The following is a 27,009-nucleotide window of genomic DNA, read 5'->3' as shown; positions in this document are numbered from 1 at the left end:
GCTGTTTGACACAGAATTCACTATTTTCTCACGGTTGAAACCCACCTTATTGTTAATTATATCACCTCTATGCAGATTATAGCTCATTTCCCCTTAGAATGTTAACAGGTTGGCCTGGCAGGAAAGCCTACCCCACCCCCTGCTAACTTGCTGACCTCCTCCACTCCTCCTACCACTCCATCCCCCACAGCTTTCTCCTCCTGTGCCACCATCCCCTCCCTCCTAGATTGTAAGCTCGAAAGAGCAGGGCCCTCGATCCCCTCATGTTTTGCATTGTTATTGTTCTGTCACATGTTCTGTCCCCCTTTGTAATGTACAGCGCTGAGCGAACTATTGGCGCTTTATAAATACTGTATAATAATAATAAAAAATCCATGCTGGTTTTCATCAGCAAATTCTTGGATATGGTCCATTATCATCCTCTCCAATAGTTTACATACTATTTATGTTAGGCTGACTGGTCTGTAGTTCCCAGGTATATAATTCAGCCCTTTTTGCTATTGGTGGTACCATTCCAGTCAGTAAGCTGTCCTTAAAGATAAGGAATAATGGGCTGGTGATAATATGAAGTTCTTTGCGGACTCTCAAGTGTAAGCCATCTGGTCTCTGGGATTTATTCACATCAAGATTTTCAAGTCTTTTATGGACACTGGCTTCTGTAACTACAAGGGTACATTCTGTGTTGTGCTGCTAACCATACAGTTCCCTTTATTATACCCCTCTGAAGTGGAGGGCAGAAATATTATTTTTTTTGTTTGTATTGGTTTTGTTGAAACCGCCAGTGTATAAAGCAGTCGACGTATCGGCATAATTGATCTATAAGATCCTGTGCCCCCACAGGGGATAGGGGATGAGGCAGATCTCAGCAGGTAGTGCAGACAGCATTGTATAGTGTACAAAAAGCCAGACACTTTGGTTTCACAATGCTTCTCTGCAGGCTATTTCTTCTTGCTGTACCTTTACTTCCCTCACACCTGCTACCTGTGTAATCCCGAAGCAGCAGCCAGGATGGACACCCAGCCCTCTGAGGACCCAACACTGGCCTGTGAAGGATCTCTGCCCTGTGTGCTGGACACTTAAACTTGGCTGTACCCTATTTCTGCCTGGACGATCCCTGCCCCTTGCTGTGCCTGCTGTTGCCCTGTGGACTGTTCCCTGTTGTTGTACCCTGCTTTTTTTGCTGCTGTGCTGTATGAGGTGCTGTGCTGCAGCCAGCCTCCGACAGCTCCCTTTCCTGGAACCTGTGGACTCAACCCCCGCATGCCCTGCCTCTGCTACCAGCCCCAAGCCCTCTCCACCTGGTTGCTTTCAGCTGCTGGCCTGTAAGGACTTAACCCCGCTATGTCAAAGTCCAAAGTCCTACTCTTCTGTGCTGTGTGCCCTGTGTGCTTGATTTAACCCCTGCCGTGCCAAGTTCTGTTCTGCCTGGAGCCCTGCCCTTTGTACTAAGGACTTAACCCCGGCCAAACTCCACTCTGACCCTGAATCCTGCCATGTGTGCCAGATGTCCTGAGGATCATTCAGCCCTTGCTGTACTTTCTGGTTGCCCTGTGGACTATTTCCCTTTGCTGTCCCATATTGATGTCCTGAGGATCATTCAACCCTTGCTGTACCATCTGGCGGTCCTGTGGACTATTTCCCTTTGTTGTCCCATATTGCTGTCTTGAGGATAAGTCAACCCTTGCTGTACCTTCTGGTGGTCCTGTAGACTATACCCCCTTTGTTGTCCCATATTGATGTCCTGAGGATCATTCAACCCTTGCTGTACCTTCTAGTTGCCCTGTAGACTATACCCCTTTGTTGTCCCATATTGATGTCCTGAGGATCATTCAACCCTTGCTGTACCTTCTGGCGGTCCTGTGGACTATTTCCCTTTGTTGTCCCATATTGCTGTCCTGAGGATCATTCAACCCTTGCTGTACCTTCTGGCGGTCCTGTGGACTATTTCCCTTTGTTGTCCCATATTGCTGTCCTGAGGATAATTCAACCCTTGCTGTACCTTCTGGCGGTCCTGTCAACTATTTCCCTTTTTTTGTCCCATGTTGCTGTCCTGAGGATCATTCAACCCTTGCTGTACCTTCTGGCTATCCTGTGGACTATTTCCCCTTTGCTGTCCCATATTGCCATCCTGGAGATCATTCAACCCTTGTTGTACCTTTTGGCTGCCCTGTGGACTATTTCCTCTTTGCTGTCCCATATTGTCACCCTGAAGATCGTTCTCCCTTGCTGGGCCTTCCAGTTACCCTGTGGACCTGGTTCCCTTTTGCTGTGCCCTATTGCCTTTCTGTAGATGCTGTATCAGTGCTGTGATACATTGTTGCCCTGTGGACTATTTGTCTGTTTTGTGTCTTACTGGCACCCTTCCTGAACCCAAGTCCCCCAATAAGCGCTCGTACATGGGATTCCTTGTGTTTAGCCTCTATTTACTCTCTGCGCTCCTATAGGCGTTCACCACGCCTTCCTTTTCCTTTGTAAAAATGGAGGAGAAGAATGCATTTAATACAGCTGAGTATCCTAGCAGGGATACAGACAGCACTAAAAACCTTACAGGGCTTCCATCCCCTCCCAAAAAAAGCTTTGGGTCTACTGTTGGAAAGCTGTTGAAAATTACCAACTGGGCTGGTGCTGGACCCATGGCTGAGCCCTTCTTGTTTTTATTGGAAACCAACAAGCACCCAGAGACAGGAAATTACATCATAGCCGTTTCATTCCACCAGGAAGAATATTACATCATGCATGCATTAAAAGTAACACTACCATCTAGTGGCAGAACTGATAATCACAGTATAATGTATGAAAACGGTCATTGCGCCTATGTTTCTATAAACAGCATGCTAACATGCACTTTAACTTTGTGTTTTTTTTCAAAGGAGAGCTCGGCGGTGATACATCACATACATCTTTGGAACAGGTTGCTCTTAAAAACAGAATTCTGGGAAAGACTCGAAATATTGGTGCGTCTCCCGTGAACAGACACAGGACAGCTAAGTCAGCATTAATTAATGTTTTAACTAATTACAGAAACATGCTCTGCTCCTCAGGACTCAAAGCTTTGAAAAACTCCCCGGTGTACCCGTGCACACTGGCAGCGTGTGCAAAGCCTGGGGGCAGAGAGGCAAGCTTGCCGCACAATGCAACTCTTGTTATCTAGCTAATCTGGAGGAATATAGCAACCCGACAGCAGACTGAAAAAGGCACTTTGCTCAATTGTTCATAAGGCATCTGCTTTTGTGTTTTCTCTACTTGCTAGATGCTTTACTGTGGAAAGTGAGACCACCTTTTCTGATACCCCCAAATATTTCTGTAAAATAAATATAGCTACTCTGGGCAGTTTCTCCACTCAGTGTTTTCTGATGAGTTTTGCCAAAAATTTCAGGGCAGCACTGTGGCTAAATGGTTAGCACTTCCACCTGGCAGTACTAGGGTCGTTGGTTCGAATCCCAACCACGGCACCACCTGCCTGGAGTTTGCATGTTCTCCCTGTGAAAAATCCACCACCAAAGGAGATTAAATGAACTCACCAGAGCTCACCGCGGATCTCTCCCATACAGCACAGAACAACAAGGCTCTCTAACGTCCACATCAAGTAGGCCACGCCCAACCGGCTTCGTCACACCGACGTCATCAAGGGGGTACCGCTGGGTACTCCAGTTTCCTCCCACACTCCAAAGACATGCTAGTAGGTGAATTGGCTCCTGTATAAATTGGCCCTAGTATGTGTATGTATGAATGCAAGTTAGGGACCTTAGATTGTACACCCCTTGAGGGTTAGGGACTGATGTGAATATATAATGTATGTGTAAAGCGCTGTGTAAATTGATGGCACTATATAAGTACCTGAAATAAATAAATGAGATAATTTCACACCAGGTCCTGGTGCAGGGGTTGTGTTTGTGTCCATATTACCTCTTCCTTCAGTACAAAGTATGGCCAGGTGTAGAATAAAGTTGATCCCGTAATGCAGAGGATGTTGGATTTGGACCAGATTTCATAATTCAGATGCCCCGAGCTGCATCTACATTTCAGTGTTGTTGTCAGCAGTTTGGAATTCCAAAAGTCTTCTAGGAGAAAGGGACCAAAGGCTGCACTAAAGGATGTCGCTGCTTCACATCTGCACCCTTAGCTTGACTGCCAGTGTCACCAGGTCCTCACATCTAACTTAGGGGTCTATGTATATAAAATGTGCCATGCAGATGTCTTAGGCTCCTTGTAGGGGCGGACTGACAACTCATGGGGCCCTCGGGCAATAGGGGATCATGGGGCCCCTGTGTCCTCACCCACATTCAAAAAAACACCAAAAAAAAAGCCTTTGAAAGGTACTAGGGGCATCTCGTGGGGCCCCCTAATGACCCTGGGCCCTCGGGCAGTGCCCAAGTACCATAATGGTCAGTCCGCCCCTGGCTCCATGTACACGGGACACTTTTGAACGATGGAAACTGACTGCTGGAAAACGTAGGTTAAAAAACGTCTGTTTCCTTTTCTATTTCTGTTTGTTTTTGGTGTGGCGGTGGATAGCTGCCTTAGGTTTGAGTTATTGTTAATGTTATACCAATGTTTTTGTCATTTATGTGCCATTGATAGCCCCTGTGTGTGCGCACCTTTTGCTCTGTTGGTGTTAGAACACTGTTTTTTAAATTTTTTTATGTGCAATTGATGGCCCCGGCATGGGTGTGTCTTGTTGCTACTGTTTTTTTTAAAAATGTTTATAAACTAATAATAATCATTGAAATACAAAAAACGTCTGTTTAGCCGCGTTTGCATACCGTATTTATGGGGGTTGCGTTTAGAAGCGATTTTTAAAGATAACCTCAGGAGACCTTCCAAAATGCCCAGAATGCACTGAAAAACAGTAAAAAATTTACTATTTCCGACATTTTGAGAGAAATTGAGAGAGCAGAAGCAGAGAGAGCAGTATTTGTTGAGATTAGATTTTTTTGTGGTGTTTGGATGTGTTCCAGCTCATTTCTGTGCAGAAATTATTGCAGCCGTGTCTTGCGAAACCTCAAAGTATGGTGTACCGGGTCCATTTGAGTACTGGGAAAACTCTTTGCATGCATTTTTCATGGTGAAAAAAGGCTCTGCACAGCATCTGGAAATGGAAGAGTTAAAAAAAAAAATTCAACCGCAAGTGCCTATAAATACGGTTAGCCGCGTTTACACTTGTTTGCAAGTGTTTTGCGTTTGAAACGCTGATAAATTCGACTGGTGAACGCAATTTTTTTGCATGAAAAAAAACGACTGTAAACTCAAATGCCTGTAAACGACGATGTTTACATGGACACATAGGAAAACATTAGGGAGAGTTCAGGGGCTGCTGAAAAAAACGCTGAACAGCTCCTAAACGTGATTTTTTTCAGCTGCAGTGTACATGAGCCCTTAACCTCCCTGGCGGTATGATTATTTCAGATTTTTGGTGTTGAAAGCGGTACCATTGTTTTGCATGGAAATTTGGCGTTTTATATTGTAAACCTGTAATTCTTAGGAATAACTCACTGAAATCTGTCCGAACAAGAGTCTAGTAAACATCCCGGGTATGATGAAACTTGAAGCACGAAATCATAATTATAATTTAATAAATAATCATAAAAAATAATAATAGAATAATATTACATTTAATTCAATAATATAATCAAAGCAAAAACACTGAAATGTGAAATAGAGCGCCAAGTTCGCACATCGCTGAGCAAAGTCGCAGAATCGTTTTCAGTGTCTGATGAGGAATTCCCCCCACGAATCATTATCACTCAATTCTGCAAGTGGTTCTGATTTACTATCGCTGTTCTCTAGCCGGTCTAAAACCGCTTTTGACCTAAAGGGACGCTTTTTGGACGCCATGGACGTTTCTCAGTTTCCAGGCAGAAAGAACAGTAAAAATGCAGACAGGGCGCCGGACAAAGCACTCGGGACAAAATGTATGTGAAATGGTTTGATACAGGAATGTTTTACTATGTGATTTTAGTGAATGTCACTTTTTGTCATTTTCAAATTTACTTCTGTTCCATCCCCCGTACGTCCCGACGCTCGCAGGGGACGGAACCCAGATGACAGATGCCGGCATCGGCCGGAGGACATTGCCTGGGACACTGCAGGAGGGACATCACGGGAGCGCAGGACAAGGTAAGTGATCGAGGGATCCCGGAGCAACGCTGCAGTGTATTTCCGAGTGTAGCTCGGGGTTACCGCTTGTGGTGCTGAAACTTTACCCCGAGTTACACTCGGGAATACTGCCAGGGGGGATAAAGGGTCAGTTCACCTTTACCAAAAAACACAGTATCCTGTCCTATATATATGGGTATATACCTTTTAACCGGGACTCCCTTTTGTTTAAAATAATTTAGCCAAAATCACATTAAAACAAAGCCTTCTACAGCCTGTGATGGCTCCAAGTAGGGACTGAGCAGTCATTGGGTTCAGCTCCCCCTAGTGCCGCAAGAGGGGGTACAGTCCTATTCCTTTGGGTGCACAGTCGTTTGGGTGCACAATGGGTGGCAGGGTAAACTTCACACCACGCCTGTGCGGCCTGAAAGAACAGGGTGGTGCTTCCTCCCGTGGCACTACGGGGTGCTGGTCCCAACTGCTGATATGTTCCTGCAATAACTGCGAACTGAGCCACCACAGTGTGTAGAAGATTTTAGGAAAGCTTCACTTTAATGTGGCTTTGGCCTGTATTCTTTAAACTTAAAGGTAGGTTTAGTACAATGTGCTGCTATACCTGTCTGGGACAGTATGATGTGCTTTTTGCTAAAGGTGAACTTAGCCTTTATTATAAAGAAGATGCACAATATTATTATTATTATACAGGATTTATATTATTATTATTATACAGGATTTATATATTATTATTATTATTATTATTATTATACAGGATTTATATAGCGCCAACAGTTTGCTCAGCGCTGTACAATATAACGGGAGACAATACAGCAACAATGCAGTTCAATACAAGAGGGATAGGAGGGCCTGATCCTGGGAGCTTACAATCTAAGAGGGAGGCACATGAATGTAGACATAGGCTGTGGTGATTTACAAGGCATTATTGCCACAATGTGTATGAACGCACAGATCTGTGTATGATGTGCTGCACTGCCCTTCAATTTAAATGGAACCCCAACACACAGAGATAGCACACCAATTGCACATGCATTTTAGTGCAACAAAAGGCGGAGATGTGAATATCATCTGCAGGGCTTTGTTTCAGCGAGAACGTGAGGGAATGCAGTTCCAGCACCTCCAGCACTGAACGTGTGAAATGGCAAGGGGTCTGCTGGAGGATTTATTAATGCTGGCTGCTGGGGTATCTATTGTCACCAGTGGGAAACTTTTTTTGTGCAAGGGTCTCTTTTTGCTGGTGGGGGATCTATTGTTGCTGGGGTGTCTTATATTGCTGGTAGGGAACTCCTGTTGAGGAAGAAGTTTCTGGGAGATCTGCTGTTGCTGCTCGGGGGAAAGGGGGTGTATATTGATGCTGGAGTAGATCTTTTATTGCTGGGGGTGAAGTTTTGTTGTGGGTGGTCCATTGTTGTTGTGTGGGGGATCTATTGTTGCTGGTGTTGGCTCTATTGTTGCTGCAGGGGTCTCTTGATGCTGGAGTAGGGTAGGGTCTATTTTTGGGGGCCTATTGTTGCTGGGGTGGGTCCATTATTGGTTAGGGAGTCTATTGTTCTGTAGGGGATCTACTTTTTTTGGGGTGGGGTCTATTGTTGCTGGGGTGATCTATTGTTGCAGGCTGCAGGGGATCTATTTTACTGCTTTTCTTGTTATCATCAAATTCCATGCAAATTATTAAGCACCACAAAATTGTACTTGGTTTTGTATTCTCCAAAAGGGGTGGGACTAGGAGGTGGGAAGGGGGTAGAACCAAAGGATGGTGCTCAGAGGAGGTTAGGGGGCGGAGACAAGGGGGGACTCAGAAAGGGCGGGTTCCTGCCAGGGGCGGACTGACAACTCATGGGGCCCCCGGGCAATAGGGGATCATGGGGCCCCTGTGTCCTTGCCCAAACTCAAAAATCCTATGAAAAAGGTACCAGGGGCATCTCATGGGGCCCCCTACTGACCCCAGGCCCTTGGGCAGTGCCCGAGTTTCCAAATGGTCAGCCCGCCCCTGGTTCTTGCACATATTCTCTGAGAAAAAAAGCCCTGATCATCTATGTTTGGAAAAAGGTGCAGATGTGTTATAACCTGCATTGTGGTGAGTTGACAGGCCAATCTAAATGTATAAGTGAGTATTATCGAGCGTGCCTTACCACAAAATAGAGTTGATTTACTAAAACTGGAGAGTGCACAATTTGGTGCAGCTCTGCATAGAAACCAATCAGCTTCCAGATTTATTGCCAAAGCTTGATTGAACAAGCTGACGTTAGAAGCTGATTGGCTACCATGCACAGCTGCACCAGATTTTTCACTCTCCAGTTTTAGTAAATCAACCCCAATGTGAATCTGGTCTTAGTTGTGAAGCAAAACTCAGAAAAACAATTTTTTTAATGCATTTTTTTCTATGGAGGGTTAGATTGAGTTTGAAAATACAACTTCTTTGGCAACACTTACGCAGCAATACGTTCCATGTCTACACTTCAATGTTCATGTCAGTAAATCCTCTTTTCCCTTCATTGACCAAAGTAGGTCTTTCAGTCCTGGTGTGCCAGACCAAAACCTATACAGGAGAGGATAAGGCATCATTAGTCTACAGGTCGGCAAACTGCACAGCCAACGCTTCGAGATCTCATAAGAGATGAAAGTAGAGCTATCGCTAACTAAAGTCTGCCTGGATAAAAACCTGACATGTTACAGCCACAGAATACACAAAACCTTTTATCATTACAAAGAGAACCTTCAGCTCCAGTCATGTGACTCCTCCTCTTGCCGTTGGGAGCGCCACAGATTTGGGATCACAGCACATCAAGTAGAATCAAGGTGCTCTCATTAGTATACCAGTCTCGTTCCAATGTCCCTTCCATAGATCTGCCCAGATGGGTATCCAGATGGCACGCTCATTCCTAGGCTTCGTCACTACTTACATCAGATTACTCTGGCCTGGCCTAAACGACTTCAGGACCTTCAGAAGAAGGTGTTCCTTTTGTGTTCTGTACCACCTCGCCTGGAACTTCAGCCATACAACGGACCATTTAGTTCAGCTCTGCAGAAGACTATATCTTATCAGCTCTGAGGTATCTTGCTGCTATGCCCCAGACTACTGGGACTCTCCCACAGCTGGCCTTTATATGGGCACTCACTAAACCCCTGACATCACTAGAGGAGGGACTTCTGTAAAAGGAAAGCTATCACCTGCTTGTAACTTCCTTCTTATGGTACTATAATGGGAACAGAGCCGTCTAGTGGCAGGCAAGCTTGAACCTTCCAACACACTACCCAGGTGGACTAACCTATGAGAATAGATAATGAGGCTGGCTACCCCTCTCTGTTTGAATTAAACTGTCTGCCAAGGCAAGGTCTGCCTGAGAGGAGCATTATGGGAGAATCTGCTCAATGCTGTCCTTAGCCCATGTGTTTTACCATGCAACTCTAGATAAAGCTAAGGCTAAGATGGCAGCTTCCTTGTCTGTAAAGGATAATAGGGTTTAGTTTTACTTTAACTGCCAACCTCCCCAGATGCTTCTAGTTTTCGCTTCACACCTCTGCCATTTTATAGGGTTTAAAATTTAACCTGTGCATTGGCCATAAGGGCAATACAGCAGGTTCACTTTATTGGTGGGTCCACCAGTGGCACTTACTTATAGCCCATTCTCAAGAAAAGAGCCCAGTGTAAGCCCTAAGTTTCTCTGGTTGGAGTTAACGAGAGGCTAAGGACCCTATCCCTCTGCACTGGCAAAGCAGTCCACTTTACTAGAGGGATCCCTATTGAATCTGGCCAGTAGCATCAGTCAGGTTTGTGGACCTGTAGAGCCATGGCCGAGTTGGTTAGTCCAAATATATCCAGCAGAGGCGTAATTACAGGGGTTGCAATTGTGACCCGGCTCTAAGCTGCAGGACCCTCTGTACACCTGGATAGGAGGAACCAAGCTCACCAAGTTCCTTCAGCCGCTGAATGTTTGTGGGAGGGAGAGAAGGAGAAGCCAGCATTCAGTGGCTACAAGAGGAACATGGAGAGCTAGGTTTCTATATATACAGCCGCCCCCGGTGCTCCTCCTATCCAGATTTTTATATGCTGTCACCTGTGTGCTCTCCAGCCCACCCTGAACTCTCTGGCCCCCATGCTCTTTCCCACCCACCCTGCTGTCCGTCCCTCATGCTCTTTCCTGGCACCTCCCGTTGCCCCTGTCCTCTTTCCTATAATAAGTATATTATCATTTGGCTGCTTATAAAGATTTCCCCAAAGGACATTTGTGTAATTTTATCAGAACTACAAGCTATCAGAAACTTTTAGACATCTCTGTAGGTCTATAGGAACTATTCCTAATTTATGTTGTTGTTGTTTTAGAAGAAGGAGATGATTATTCACAACATTTTCCGTAACTCATAAAACGACAGCGACAATTGCACTTCAGAAAAATTCCATCTTTGTTCTAATGATACTTTCCTGGAATTAAACAATGGCCAGCAGGTTCTCCAACTGTTACATTACTAATAGCATCCAGATGGCTTCCCAAATGGCACCAGCTTCGGACATGGTATTGCTCATAGGGGAAAAACTGTGTGGGAGGAAATCGTAACGAGAATATTTTGTAGAGCTTGTGTCACTTGGGGATGTTTATAGGGTTTAAAAATTAACCTGTGCATTGGCCATAAGGGCAATACAGCAGCTTCACTTTATTGGTGGGTCCACCAGTGGCACTTACTTACAGACCATTCTTTCTTACACCACTTCGTTCACTTTGGGAGTGAAAAATAAAACTACCCTTTAGAAAGACCACTACCAGTTGCCAAGAGTAGATTGTTGATTGCTTATGCTATCAACCCTTGGAACGTTTGTGGAGCTTGTGCTCACTTGGTTGGAGCCCCCTCATACGCCACCCACTTTACCCAGTATTTTCTCTTATTTACTTCTCCCTCTTTTTCATCCTCTCCTAGTAACCCCTTTTTCAACTGTTTTTTTTTCAACCTGTGGCTCCTCTAGCTCCTTTTTATAACTGTAGCACTCTTCTAGTCAGCTATGGGGAGCTAGACTCCACTTGTTAGCAAGGAGGGCTGAGTAGCAGTCTGGGTGTGATAGCTATCAGGGGTCAAATTGCAGTCAGAGCTGAGGTGCTCTGCAGATCAGCCTTTTGGAATTTTCCCCTGCTCTAGAACTTTGGAGAAAGGTCTAGAAGCAGTGGGTGGATCTGAGGAGTGGCTGGTCTGCACTTAAAGAGGATCTTGGCAAATCCCCAAGATGAGGCTTGGCAAGGGGCCAGGACAACCTTTAAAAGTAACTGCGGCTGCTCAGCTGTCGGAGAGTTTGGGTGGAAGATAGAGAGGATGTGAGGCTGGAGGTAAGAGCCTGTGAGGGGGCCCAGATAGAGAGGGGTTCACCTACAGGCAGTGGAGCTTTGAATGAGGAAAGAGAGAGGACCACCTATGTAGCATGGAAGACCTGGTAGCAGCCACCAACCCATCAGCCGCACAGGAGAAGGACTGAGTGAGTGCACCTGCAACTCCTGGGCCAGAAAGGGGAAGGATGCACTCTAGTGGGATTAGCCTGCCACTCAGGACTGTTGCACTATTCACATGGCAGACACTGGATCCGTTGCTCAAGGATTCCTCCAGACACCAGGGTAAAGAAAAGGATTTATCTGGGGTCTGGGGTGATGCTACAGGAGATGCTAGCTAGCTCCCCAAAGGAGACTGTTTGCTGTAACCACTGTATATAGTTCAGGAAGTCGTCCTCGGTTTCTCAGTTCCATTGGGAATCCCGCACACCCCTTGCCCTATCCAAGTTGAAATCCCCCTAATAGCCAAGGACTGGCTACTTACTCCTGAAAGCAAGTCTGTCTGAGGAGCTGCTTGGTTGTGCAGGACTATAGGGGGACCCAAATACTCAGCAACTCCTAAGGGGGTAGTGCTACAAACTATGGCGATTGTAGTTTCTGTCCAATTTCAAGAAAAGCAAGACAACAGCCTTTCGGGGTGGGTCACATTATTGGTGGGATTCCCACTGTCAAATATTTAACATTCTATTGTTGTTGCACCACTCTATTCACTTTAGAAGTGATAAGTAAATATACCCCTTGGGAAGACCTTCACCAACCCTTATGCAGAACTTGTGTTCTCCTGGTTGGACCCCCCATACCCCACCTACTTTACTCTACCTTTACTCTTATTTCTTTCTCCTTCTATGTCTTCCCCAACTAGTAATCGCTTTTCAACTTTTTTCATCCTGTGGCTCCTCTCCCTCCTTTTTGTAACATTGTCCAACAATGGTGGTACTTTTTGTCTAATTTTGAGAAAAACAAGACAAGAGCCTTTCACCTTTATATTCCGTATTCCATATGGTTTGCTAGCTGATGTGTATTCCCCATGACCTTCCCAATTCTCTTCTTCCTATCCCCTTCATCCCTTGTTCTCCTCGCTTACCCACAAAGACTACCTTTGCCAAAATAGTGCTGTTTGAGTGTAATTCCATTTGACCTTTATTGGTCTTCATCAATTTGTATGCATACTTTGCTGTAACCATTTTGGCTTTGTTGTACAAAGAGTAAAAATATATATTTTTTTTGTAAAAAAAAAGTACTTTTTTTTGACAAAACAAGGAAGTCTAATAACATTATTGTAAAATAAATAAAACAATGAAGTATAGCATGGTCAAGCATGTAACTCGCCTTCCTTACTCCTACGTGACAGCGCTTGTGCTTGGCCACTAAGGCACCCAGCACTGTCACATGAGGGCGGGAAGAGAGTCCTCAGACCAGTGTAACCTTCAAGTCATGGGGATTAAAAGAAAATAAATAAAACAAAAGAAAAAATATTAATTTTGTAGTTCTGTATTTAATAACTAACTAAACAATAAAAATATATTAAATACTATAGATTCTCTTTAAGAAATTATTTTGAACACTTTGATAATATCAAAGCCTGCATAAAAGACTATATTCTTATCTTTTACATATCTGCACCTGGAGGATAAAAAAAAACATTTCCCTGTAGCTTATGATTCATATGTTTGATAGTTATAGCAATATTAATGAAAGTATTTCTGTTTTGCTCTCCACACCAACCTTAGTGCAATTGGCGGCCTTGGCTTCCAGTCCATCCATGGTGACGAGATCTTTCAGTAAGCTGGTCTCCTGGTAGCCGCCTTTCACCCCCTCCAGCTTGAAGTTGGCATAGGGCCTTTCCAGAATGAGACGAAGGCTGATGGCAAAGCCGGCCATGTCGATGGCAAATGGGCGATTGGGATCAAACACCGTTTTCCAGCCAACCACTCTGCCTGCTGGACTGACCCTGGGGGATTCGTACCGTAAACCGCCCACGAAAGCCACCGGCCACACAGACACTGTTCGTGTGTACCGCATCTGTGTATGAAATAACGGAATATTATTGGTATGAATACAGTATATAGCTGAACTCTGAGCAGATATAAAACATAGTATTGGGGGAGATTTACTAAAACGGGTGCACTCAGAATCTGGTGCAGCTGTGCATGGGAGCCAATCAGCTTCTACCTTCAGCTTGTTCAATTAAGCTTTGACAATATAACCTGGAAGCTGATTGGTTTCTATGCAGAGCTGCACCAGATTTTGCACTCTCCAGTTTTAGTAAATCAACCACAGTGTAAGCAGCTCTGTACTTAACCTCCCTAGCGGTCTGATTATGTCCATATTTCTGTGCTCAAAGCGGTACATTTTTTGCATGGAAATATGTATTTTTTTTATTGTAGGCCTGTAAATTTTAGGAATAACTCACTGAAATCTGTCCGAACAAGAGTCTAGTAAACATCCTGGGTATGATAAAACTTGAAACACGGAATCATAAATTATAATTTAATAAATAATTATAAAAAATAATAATATAATAATAATAAATTTAATTCAATAATATAATCAAACCAAAAACACTGAAATTTGAAATATAGCGCCAAGTCCGCACATCACTGAGCAAAGTCGCAGAATCGTTTTCAGTGTCTGATGATGAATTTCCCCAACGAATCATTATCACTCAATTCTGCAAGTGGTTCTGATTTACTATCGCTGTTTTCTAGCCGGTCTAAAACCGCTTTTGTCCTAAAAGGACGCTTTTTGGATTCCATGGACTTTATCTAAGTTTCCAGGCAGAAAGAACAGTAAAAATGCAGGCAGGGCGCAGGACAAAGCACTCGGGACAAAATGTATGTGAAATGGTTTGATACAGGAATATTATACTATGTGATTTTAGTGTATTTAGTGAATGTCACTTTTTGTCATTTTCAAATTTTCCGCCAGTTCTGTCCCCCGTACGTCCCGACGTCGCAGGGAACGGAACCCAGATGACAGATGCCAGAGGACATTGCCGGGGACACTACAGGAGGGACATCGCGGGAGCGCAGGACAAGGTAAGTGATCGAGGGATCGCCGAGCAACGCCGCATGGTAAGCCCGAGTGTAGCTCGGGGTTACCGCTTGTGGTACTGAAACTTTACCCCGAGCTACACTCGGGAATACCGCCAGGGAGGCTACTAATGCACTGTTTAAATAGTTTCCAACCCCCTTCCAAAACAAAGACTTTAAAGCCCTGCATATAAAATGTTAAAACCATCTATGCCTTTGCTTTTTGTAATCTAATGTAATATTCCTTGAATATAGCCATTGATCCTGCCAGTAAATTGTCCTTCTTGGTTAGCAGTGACAACGATCCGCAGCCTCATCTAGGCTCTATCTCTTTATGCAAGTGAATTCCGTCTGTACGGCTTACTATGCTCAGTAATCCCTGCTATATCAAGTGATCATTTCGCTCTACTCAGTTTAGCGCAGCCCACCGACTTGGGTCATGCACAGCCTAGGGAAAGCAAAGGAGTGACGTGACCTGAAGATTTTCTTAGTTTACAACCAGAGGCGGACTGACCATTTGGAAACTCGAGCACTGCCCGAGGGTCCGGGGTCAGTAGGGGGCCCCCTGAGATGCCCCTGGTACCTTTTTCATAGGCTTTTTTGAGTTTAGGCAAGGACACAGGAGCCCCATGATCTCCTATTGCCCGGGGGCTCCATGAGTTGTGAGTCCACCCCTGTTTACAACTTGATATGACAAGTGTCCATTTCTAGTACTGGTGTGCCGGATATGTAGGGCCGTGGATAAGGGGGTATCACCAGTCCTCCTGTATAGGGCCCAGGCCAGCAGGGGGGCCCAGGCAGCTGGGTGCATCGAATGTGGGCATGGAGGGTAATCAGCACGGCAGGTGGGCAATTATTGGAACTGAACCACTGTATGGCTCTCTCTGCAGTAGCTGAGAGCTGGCTTCTCCTCCTGCTGGCTTTCAGCTGCTGCAGAGACCCATTCGGGGGACTGGTTCCAGTAATTCCTCTCCTCCGCACCCATCACCCTCCCTGTGCAAAATACATTTCCCCCTGCTGTCCAAGCCCCCCTGTGTGCCGCCCATAGTGCTGCCGGCTTCCCTCTCCTTTCCACTGACAGCTACAAGCACACAAAAGGATTCTTCAGGATGGAGAGTGGGGGAAGGGTCCAGTAAATATGTCATATTCACCAGCCTCTTACTTTCCGGAATGAACACAATGAGTGATCTGTACTGATCACTCACTATGTTCATTCATAACGGAAGCACGGTAAACTGAGTATTTGTTCTTTTTTGGGGGGGGGGGGCCTGTCAGGTTGGCTGTATAGAGCCTCATGGTTTCTAACAGCAGCCCTGTATGTAAACCCCAACATTGAGCATCTCGAAAAATAGCCGTACGTGACCATATTCCTTTAGCTGAGCCTGCAAATGTAATGTGAGAAAATCTATAATGTTTCCATCTACTTTCTTAAATGAGTATGGTGGTATCTACTGTATTCAAGCAGCCCCAGTGCTCACAGCTGTCTGAATACCTACATTTTAACTGCATCTGATTGGATGCTGGTCTCCTGGTAGCCGCCTTTCATCCCTGTTGAGATAGAGGTGGCCAGCCTCATCACCTATTCTCTTAGGGTAGTCTACCTGGATAGTGCATTGTCACACATTGCTGCACCGCACACATTAACATACGTATCACTACTATGAATAGATGTGAATGGGCCCTTAATGGTAGAATGGCTTGTGCTGAAAAAAAAATAAATTATACATATATGGGCAGCCCAGTGGCTAAATGGTTAGCACTTCCACCTGGCAGTACTCGGGTCGTTGGATCAAATCCCAGCCACAGCACCACCTGCCTGGAGTTTGCATGTTCTCCCTTTGCCTGCGTGGGCTTATTCCTGTTTCCTCCCACACTCCAAAGACATGCTGGTAGGCTAATTGGATCCTGTCCAAATTGGCCCTAGTATGTATATGTATGAATGTGAGGGTTAGGGACTGATGTGAATGTACAATGCATATGTAAAAGTGCTGTGTAAAATTGATGGTGCTATATAAGTACCTGAAATAAATATATATACACAGTATCTCCCAAAAGTGAGTCCACCCCTCACATTTTTGTATCTATTTGATTCCATCTTTTCATGTGACAACACTGAAGAATTGACACTTTGCTACAATGTGACGTAGTCAGTGTACAGCTTGTATAACATGTAAATTTGCTGTCCCCTCAAAATAACTCAACACACCGACATTAATGTCTAAAATGCTGGCAACAAAAGTAAGTACACCCCTAAGTGACAAGGCCCAAAGTGTCAATATTTTGTGTGGCCACCATTATTTTCCAGCACTGCCTTAACCCTCTTGGGCATGGAGTTCACCAGAGCTTCACAAGTTGCCACTGGAGTCCTCTTCAACTCCTCCATGACGACATCACGAGCTGTTGGATGTTAGAGACCTTGTGCTCCTCCACCTTCCATCTGAGGATGTCCCACAGATGCTCAATAGGGTTTAGGTCTGGAGACATGCTTGGCCAGTTCATCACCTTTACCCTCAGCTTCTTGAGCAAGGCAGTGGTCATCTTGGAGGTGTGTTTGGGGTCGTTATGTTGGCATACTGCCCTGCAGCCCAGTCTCCGAAGGAAGGGGATCCTGCTCTGCTTCAGTATGTCACAGTACATGTTGGCATTCATGGTTCCCTCAATGAACTGTAGCTCCCCAGTGCCAGCAGCACTCAAGCAGCCCCAGACCATGACTGGGTGGTGGGTAGGGGGTGAAACCAAGGAACGGTGCTCATTGGTGGGTAGGGGGTGCAGACAATGGGTGACTCAGAAAAGGGTAGTTCCTGCACCTATTCTCTGAGAAAAAAAAGCCCTGTTATATACAGTACTGTATATATTGTACATTCATATCAGTCCCTGCTCTCAAGGAACTTACAATCTAAGGTCCCTAACTCACATTCACACATACATTACATGCAAATATCTGTGCAGTGCGAGTTGAGCCATATTACATCGCATCCGCACCAAAAAGGTGCAGGACTCTTTTTAAATCCGCACCTGAATCACATCGCATGGGTGTTTTCAACCATGCAATGCGATTTCTGGCAATCGCATTGTGTTTTGCGATCTGTTACGGGGTATCAATTTATTATTGACAGCCGCACCAGATCGCATGAACGTGATGCAACTGAAACGTACAGGATTTGAAGCATTTCTCTCATCACATTGGTGTGAACCCGGGCACAGTGTTCTGATGAGAAAAGCAGCAGTGTCTGCATCCCTTTTGAAGTAGTTTACTCTTGGGGAAAATACCACCAAAATTGAAATCCCTATTGCAGGGGAAGCCTAAAATGTGTATCTTAGTGCAGACTTCTGGGAAAATCCATGAGCCAATCACACAAGAAGGAAATTAAATTTCCAGGAGAGTTCTGTACACCAATGTTGTATAGAAGGCCTCCAGGTTGCCATATTGCATTGAAATTTATAAAAAATTACAGCAGCTGCAGATTGAAAGGGAAAGGTCATTTTTATTAACAATAAATTACAATATGGCGTGTGTAGCAATTGTATACACGATATTATCTTTTTATTTTTGCACAAAAGAGTTACCATTTAATGAAACTTCTGAAAATATTTCTTTTTAGACAAATATGAAACCCTTGGGGAGTTTCTCACCGAAACAGAAATTTCTATTGCAGGGGATGCTTAAAATGTGTATCTTGGTGCAGACTTCTGGGAAAATCAGTGAGCCAATCACACAAGCAGGAAGTGACATTTCCAGGGGCGTTCTGTACACCCATGGTGCATAGAGCGCCTCCAGGTGCCATATTATATTGAATTTTACATAAAATTACAGAGGGTCTAATAGACTCAGATCTCTCCGTATAGAGGACTTCTCACTGCATATTGTAAACATTCCTTGTGATAGCAAGAAAAGGGATTAAAAAAAAGGACAGTGTAAAAATGTTTTTAATTAAATAAATAATAATAATAATTATTTAAGGTTAAATTTAAATTATTTGAGGTAATACTGCGAACATCAGATGAAGAGCAATAATTCTAGCACCAGACCTCCTCTGCAAAACTAAAGTGGTGACCTGTAAAGACTTTTTAAACGTTGCCTACAGATTACATAATGTACATAGTTTGTTGCCATTCCACAGGCATGCACAATTTTACAGCATAACATGTTTGGCGTCTATTTACTGGGCATGACATCATCTTTTAAATTTTAACAAACAATTGAGTATTATATTGTGTTTTTATGCATTAAAAGTGTATTTTCCCCCCAAAATATTGCGTTTGAAAAAACTCTGCGCAAATACCGTGAGACATAAAAAATTGCAACACCCACCATTTTATTTTCTAGGGCCTCTGCTTAAAACATATCTAATGTTTAGGAGTTCTAAGTTATTTTCTAGCAAAAAAATGCTTATTTTTACATTTATGAAAGAAATGTGAGAATTGGCCTGGTAGTCAAGTGGTTAATAATAATAAATCACTATATGGCTTGTGTACAGGGGCGGACTGACAACTTATGGGGCTCCCGGGCAATAGGGGATCATGGGGCCCTTGTGTCCTCGCCAGGGGCGGAACTGACAACTCATGGGGCTCCCGGGCAATAGGGGATCATGGGGCCCCTGTGTCCTCGCCAGGGGCGGACTGACAACTCATGGGGCTCCCGGGCAATAGGGGATCATGGGGCCCCTGTGTCCTCGCCAGGGGCAGACTGACAACTCATGGGGCCCCCGGGCAATAGGGGATCATGGGGCCCCTGTGTCCTCGCCAGGGGCGGACTGACAACTCATGGGGCTCCCGGGCAATAGGGGATCATGGGGCCCCTGTGTCCTCGCCAGGGGCAGACTGACAACTCATGGGCCCCCTGGGCAATAGGGGATCATGGGGCCCCTGAGTCCTTGTCCAAACTCAAAAAAGCCTATGAAAAAGGTACCAGGGGCATCTCATGGGGCCCCTTACTGACCCCAGGCCCTTGGGCAGTGCCCGAGTTTCCAAATGGTCAGTCCGCCCCTGGTCCTCGCCCACACTCAAACCACACCCAAAAAAGCCTATGAAAAGGTACCAAGGGCATCTCATGGGGCCCCCTACTGACCCCGGGCCCTCGGGCAGTGCTCGAATGGTCATTCCATCCCTTCTTGTGTACCATTTGCACATGCTGTATTTTTTTTTTGCACAAAAGAGGAGTTACCGATTCATCAAACTTCAATGAATTGAAATTTTTTTTTCTTGAACATTTTTTGGCAAACGAATGAATATATAAAAAATATATACCGCATCCCACCCGCTGGTATATGCATGATATTTTCAAAATACCAAACAACACGGCATTACAAAAAAAAAAACAAAATCAAAAGAGATGAACGATATCGGTGAATTATACCCAACAAATTGCAGAATAAGATCCATTATTCACACCACTTATTTCCCGCGTATAATAGTTTGACTGTAGATCAGGGTAATTTGTTTGTGCATCTGAGCTCATTTATTCAATGGGAGAAAAGCGTTGCGTGCTCGTGGCGGTGTGGACGGCGGTGATAAATTGCTCTAGTTATCCAGCGCTGTCACCTGCTAGATTAGAGGGAGTTAGCGCTGGAGATCCAGATATGTTAATGAGAGATATTAATCATTGTGTTGCTTTTTGTGTATCTCCAATTCCTGCAGGTCCTTCCTTCCGGCTCTAATAAACCTCGTAAGAACTCGCTGCTAATGTATCAAACTGTATGCTGATTCCAAATTATTTGGGTTACAAGATTAGGCTGCTTCATTAGAATTTCTCTGAGGACTGAAAGTTCTATTTCTTTTCCCTTGTACTGTAAATATAAACTTTTATCGTCGGCAAAACTTTAGCAAACAAAAATTAAAGGGGGATTCTACTAATAATGACAGAAAAGCACTAAAATGTATGTTGTGTACTGAATATGCGGTTGAGAATGGGGGGACTTGAAGTACAGGTGTACATTTGTTTATGAAATGCTGTATGCCCCTTCCTATCTGGTGTGCCCCCAGAGGCAGGGTAGACCTGCGCCTCACTATACCACCCTCCACCCTACTGGCTGGTACTTACAACTGGGTGCCTGTGTTCTCAGTGCTGCCAATAGGGGGGTACAAGTGGTCCTTCTATACTGGGCCCAAGGCTCATTGGGTCAGCAGCAAGGGCGGACTGACAACTCATGGGGCCCCCCGGACAATAGGGGATCATGGGGCCCCTGTGTCCTTGCCCAAACTCAAAAAAGCCTATGAAAAAGGTACCAAGGGCATCTCATGGGGCTCCCTACTGACCCCGGGCCATCGGGCAGTGCCCGATTTTTCAAATGGTCAGTCCGCCCCTGGTCAGCAGGGTGTGCCGGGCACCCCCCCCACTGTACCTGCCCCCAAGTAGCCCCTGTCTCCATCAATGTCTTCTACATGGCTAACCCCCACTTCCCAGGTGGTTGCCTGGACCACCAGTTTGGTGTCCTTGTAGTATGTGGCAGGGCAGTTGCAGCCTGAAGCTGACTAATCAGCGATTTTCTAGGAAGGTAAGCTGAAGGATATTGAATGGTGGCCGTTTGTCCTGTACGACAAACCTCTGGAGCTGTCCCATCTAGGACTATGATCACAATAAGGGCAAACTGGATTTACTGCCACAGTCTACTTTCTCCGCTACCTCACTGCTAAAAGAAGAGTTGGAAGGGGCATAATGCCCTGTCAGACAGACTGTACAGGGCCCCATGATTTCTTATGGTAGCCCTGACTTTGTTCAAGGCATAGACATAACTCCAGGACTACACATGTAAATTAGAGAGCCTGGATCTGTATTTAAAGTCTGTGGGGTGGGGTATGTGCATTTTGGATAAAAGTAGAGTTTGGGAACCCTTACAGCATTTTTAAAACAAATGTACCTGTAGCACCCTCGTGGTTAGTATAAGGTTGCTTGGTAAATTTAGTGTAGCACTACCCCCATAGGAGTTGCTGAAGATTTGGGTCTCCTTATAGTCCTGCACAGCCAGTAAACAGTCCTTGAGCTTGATTTTATGCTTTATTAAGGGGTATTGAACTTGGATGGGGTAAGGGATGTAGGAGATGCCCAATGGAACTCGACAAACTACTTAGCAACTATGTACAAGCCTTTGCAAAGCAGAAACATTTCTTGGAGACTTCTCCAACCTCCACAGACCCCAGATAATTCTCTTCTTATCCAGCTGGCTGAGGGAATTTGGGGAAAGATAACCAGTGCCCGCCACTTTAAATGAAACAGTCCTGGGCAAGGAGCTAATCAGGTGTCCCACCAGAGTGCTTTTCCCTTAACTGGACCAGGGACTACTCAGTCAGTCTCAATCCTGCAAGCAGATTTAGGTGGCTGCCTTCTGCTAGGTTAGCTCCTTTCCTGGCTCTTCAGGTGGTCCTCACTCTGGGGGCCAGTGAGGCTCAGTGATCCTCCTTTCCATTGCCCTGCCTGTAAATAGGCCCCTTCCCACTAAGCCCCCCTCCCAGGCTCCTGCATCTCAGCTTCTTCACATATTCCACCCGAACTCTCTCCGCCACTGAGCAGGCTCAACCATTTTTAAGGGCTGTCCTAACGCAATGCCAAGCTTCCTGCTTGGGGATTGGTAAGGATCCCCTAAGAGTGAAGACATGCCCCTCCTCACCCCTGCCCACTGCTTCTAGAATCTTCTCCAAGATTCTAGACCAGGGGGAGGTATCAAGGAACTGATCCGCAGAGCCTCTCATCCTTGATCCAAATTTGACCCAGCTGACTATTACCCAGGCTGCTACTTAGCCTTTCTAATCGAAAAATAATCAGCTAGCTCCCTCTAGCTAACTAGGAAGGTGCTACATTAGTTTAGCTCCTCTGTAATCCGTGGAGCAGGAGTTGATTGTTCTAGCCTGCTCAGTGTTACACAGGTTACTGGTCTGATTGCTTCCTCTGCAATCTAGGAGAATCTAGATTTACAGCGGGAGGAAGAATGGGAGAACAACTTAAATATTTATGGGAGCCCAGCCACACCCTGGAGGGGTGTGTCCAGAAGGTGGTTGTAGAGCCCATAAATACTCTTAAGTCTAGAGTAGGGGGTTGATGGATCCTGGGTTTAGCCCTGTCAGAGGAGTTCCCTGTCTGAGAGGCTCTTCCCCTCTGGGCAGTCTGGTAGAAATGCTGTTTGGAGGTCATTGAGGTCCCTAGTTTAAGCTGGGGGGGCCTATTCTCTAAAGTCTGGGGTTTCTTTTTTATGGTCTGGAGAAGCACACTGGAGATACCCGGTGGAAGCTGGAAGGAAGAGGGTCCAGTGATTGGTGGTATCGTGAGTCTGATTCTCCCTCACTTAGAATCACCCAATGGATATCAGAAGGTGGAAGCTGATGATCCTGAGGCCTTGTGAATACAGACCTAAGTCCTGTGCTCCAGAGATTGTATGCAGTTCTCAGTTCTACAAAGAAGCAAGTCCTAAGAATTTCTCCTAGCAAGTAGTAAATCTGTGGAAGGTCTCTGCCAGAAGAAAAGAGTCCTCAATTATTTCAATTCTTTTGGGGTATCTCATGCTTCCCCCATACCTATCCAAGTTATACTCAGCAATAAAAAATACAGAGGATACTTCAAGACTTTATTTGAGCCATTGAGAAAGAAGAAACTACTATGTGCCTGGCTGTGCGTGCACCAAGTGGGGAAACGGGACCATTCAAAACCAGCGGCTCCTTCTGGGTTGTGCTATATACAAGTCATGAACTATATAAAAATATATATATACGAGCCATGAGCTACATATGCACCTCATACCCATGAAGGCTTTAAATGTTTTCTGATGGTTACAGAAGCTCCTTTTAGCTATCCTGGACCTGGTGTTTTCCTTGAAAAAATGGTTCATCATTAGCATCATTCATTTTTTTTTAAAGAAAAAAAACATAGTGAAAAAAAGAGTAAAATAAATAAATAAACATAAAAGAGGAAGTAAACAAATATCAATCAAATACACACACGGGGTCACTTTTACAGAAAAGGTCACCTGTAATAGAAGTGTTTATATGCTTACTTTTCTGGAAGTTTGTGTATTGAGAAGCCACCATTTCTTCACTCCCCAGCTACTGCAAGTATTTTACACTCCTGTACAATACTTGAATCTTGGTGTGGTTTGTGTATTTCTTCCAGATCTGTCCAGTAATCCAGTGTGAGATATTACCTCTGTGTAGGAGCTTCCTGTAACAAAGACCGGTCACTGCTGATCTCTCTCTTCTTGTGCAGGGTGACTGGTCTTGTCTCCGCCCCCACATGAAGCTTTCTGCAAAATGCCTGTAGTGGGTTGGCCTGCTGGGCCCCTCCCACAGCTCTGCTCTCTGCACAGGTTATTCACAGCACAGTGATGTCATCACCTGTACTTTTACAAGCCAAAATCTGGGATCACAAAGACATTGAGTACAACTAAAGTGGATTTATACCGTTTGTGGTTTATGAGGAATATGTTTGAATGGAAGTTTTTTTTTTTCAGTAGTTCTGCTTTAAGTGGGTCACAAATACAAGGCGAATAAACTAAAAAAGAAAAACACAAGAAAACTAAGAAAGAAAAAAAATGTTTTTTGCTACTTCCTTTAAGACACTGAGCATAATTAAGCAGCCTTATTATGGGCAGACTTAAAGTGTTACTAAGCCCATGACCCTGCATTCCCTATATCCGGTCTCCCCGGACCCTGCATTCCCTATATCCGGTCTCCCCGGACCCTGCATTCCCTATATCCGGTCTCCCCGGACCCTGCATTCCCTATATCTGGTCTCCCCGGACCCTGCATTCCCTATATCCGGTCTCCCCGGACCCTGCATTCCCTATATCCGGTCTCCCCGGACCCTGCATTTACTATATCTGGTCTCCTTGGACCCTGCATTCCCTATATCCGGTCTCCCCAGACCCTGCATTCCCTATATCTGGTCTCCCCGGACCCTGCATTCCCTATATCTGGTCTCCCCGGACCCCGCATTCCCTATATCCGGTCTCCCCGGACCCTGCATTCCCTATATCCGGTCTCCCCGGACCCTGCATTTACTATATCTGGTCTCCTTGGACCCTGCATTCCCTATATCCGGTCTCCCCAGACCCTGCATTCACTATATCTGGTCTCCCCGGACCCTGCATTCTCTATATCTGGTCTCCCCGGACCCTGCATTCTCTATATCTGGTCTCCCCGGACCCTGCATTCTCTATATCTGGTCTCCCCGGACCCTGCATTCACTATATTTAATCTCTCCGGACCCTGCATTCCCTATATCCTGTCTCCCCGGACCCTGCATTCACTATATCTGGTCTCCCTGGACCCTGCATTCACTATATCCGGTCTCCCCGGACCCTGCATTCCCTATATCCGGTCTCCCCGGACCCTGCATTTACTATATCTGGTCTCCTTGGACCCTGCATTCCCTATATCCGGTCTCCCCAGACCCTGCATTCACTATATCTGGTCTCCCCGGACCCTGCATTCTCTATATCTGGTCTCCCCGGACCCTGCATTCTCTATATCTGGTCTCCCCGGACCCTGCATTCACTATATTTAATCTCTCCGGACCCTGCATTCCCTATATCCGGTCTCCCCGGACCCTGCATTCACTATATCTGGTCTCCCCGGACCCTGCATTCACTATATCTGGTCTCCCTGGACCCTGCATTCACTATATCCGGTCTCCCCGGACCCTGCATTCACTATATCCGGTCTCCCCGGACCCTAAATTCACTATATCCGGTCTCCCCGGACCCTAAATTCACTATATCTGGTCTCCCCGGACCCTGCATTCACTATATCTGGTCTCTCCGGACCCTGCATTCACTATATCTGGTCTCCCCGGACCCTGCATTCACTAAATCTGGTCTCCCCGGACCCTGAATTCACTATATACGGTCTCCCTGGACCCTGCATTCACTATATACGGTCTCCCTGGACCCTGCATTCACTATATCTGGTCTCCCTGGACCCAGCATTCACTATATCTGGTCTCCCCGGACCCTGCATTCACTATATCTGGTCTCCCCGGACCCTGCATTCACTATATCCGGTCTCCCCGGACCCTGTATTTACTATATCTGGTCTCCCAGGACCCTGCATTCACTAAATCTTGTCTCCCCGGACCCCGCATTCACTATATCTGGTCTCCCCGGACCCTGCATTCACTATATCTGGTCTACCACAGTACACACAACATAGAAATGCAATTATTTTAGTTAATATAAACTGCAAAATACCTTTTCTCATCAGCAGTTAGAGCAGTCTTTTGACTTCTATCAGTGTCCAGCAGAGCACTGGTTAAAGCTTATAGGAGGAGTTTTCATTCTGTTCTGTCCTATGAGGCTGCATAACCCCTGACCCTCTGTCTGGAAAGTGCTGATTGATTGGCCCTGTACTGATCACATGCACCCTCCCAAAGAAAAAAACCTCTCAAGCAATACACACCAAACTGAGCATGTGCAGAGTGACTCCTAGAGCTCTGTATCATCAGCAGATGGATTGGGGACAGTAGACAAAGGGGAGGATCAGAGAAGACAGGATCAAACAGCCTTTTTACACAAAGTGGAGGATTAACCTCCTAGGTTTCACAGTGAGTATAACAAGCATGCTTTACTGCATATACAGACTGATTTTATTGTTGTGGGCTTAGTAACACTTTAACACATTTTGTTTTCAGTTTTATCACTTTATATAAGCTTTCAACTCCAGCAATCACTTCCCAGTTTTAACTGCGCAGAGAACTGAAATTAGCAAGGAAGGTGATTGAAAATGTATTTATTTAATTTTTTTCAAGCACTTAACCGCTTGATTCCGACCATACGCAAATAAGCGTCCTCTCGGCAGAGGGCCTTGACACCGAGCGGCCGCATATTTACGTACCACTTGAAAACACATGCGCTGAGAGCACACGCTCCCAGCACATATGTCGGTGTCTCGCGGAAAGGTCCCGATCTCTCCTCGCGATTGGAACCTTTTCCAATCACGTGACAGCGAATTACGGCGGTCACATGACCCTAAAGCCCTGCCTCCTGGCGTCTGAAACCCCTTAAAGGGCCGGGAGGCACCGGCGTGAAGAGGTTAAATAGCGCCATCAATTTACACAGCACTTTACATATATATTGTACATTCACATCAGTCCCTAACCCTCAAGGGGTGTACAATCTAAGGTCCCTAACTCACATTCATACATACACATATTAGGGCCAATTTAGACAGGAGCCAATGCACCCACCAGCATGTCTTTGGAGTGTGGGAGGAAACCAGAGTACCCTGAGGAAACCCACACAGACACAGGGAGAAAATGCAAGCTCCAGGCAGATAGGGCCATGGTTGGGGTTTGAACCAACGACCCTAGTACTGGCAGGTGGAAGTGCTAACCATTTAGCCACGGTGCTACCCAAAATGGCATTCAAGTAGCACAGTAGTAGTTTAGATCCATCACTATCGTAATCTCCATTGCTTGGTAACTCTGCATTGGGGAACAGATGAGGATGATAGATTGCTTCCTTTTATTTGGGATCCTTTTGGTTCACTTTTTAATTGAATGACTGGAGTAGGGATATTGGAAGTAACATTCCCAGTCACATGGAGGGCCAGTACAGAGCGTCGGCACGGTAGAA

General features: G+C 45.4%; 1 protein-coding gene across 1 annotated transcript in view; it reads right to left on the bottom strand.

Annotated features, from left to right (window-relative positions):
• LOC149444262 (galactosylgalactosylxylosylprotein 3-beta-glucuronosyltransferase 1-like) overlaps positions 1-27,009 on the bottom strand; it is a 294,915-nt gene that overhangs the window by 7,402 nt on the left and 260,504 nt on the right. Inside the window, exons 4-5 of the mRNA XM_089654742.1 lie at positions 13,149-13,445; positions 8,545-8,650 (exon numbers count right to left, since the gene is read on the bottom strand). Coding sequence (XP_089510868.1) covers positions 8,564-8,650; positions 13,149-13,445 — 384 coding nt within the window. The 3' untranslated portion in view covers positions 8,545-8,563. The remainder of the gene's footprint in view (positions 1-8,544; positions 8,651-13,148; positions 13,446-27,009) is intronic.

Source organism: Staurois parvus, unplaced genomic scaffold (assembly GCF_062004578.1).
Source record: "Staurois parvus isolate SC_StPar_1 unplaced genomic scaffold, SC_StPar_1.0 ptg000795l, whole genome shotgun sequence".
Classification (NCBI taxonomy): Eukaryota; Metazoa; Chordata; class Amphibia; order Anura; family Ranidae; genus Staurois; species Staurois parvus.
The sequence above is the reverse complement of the archived record's forward strand: the minus strand, read 5'-3'. Positions and strand labels throughout refer to the sequence as shown.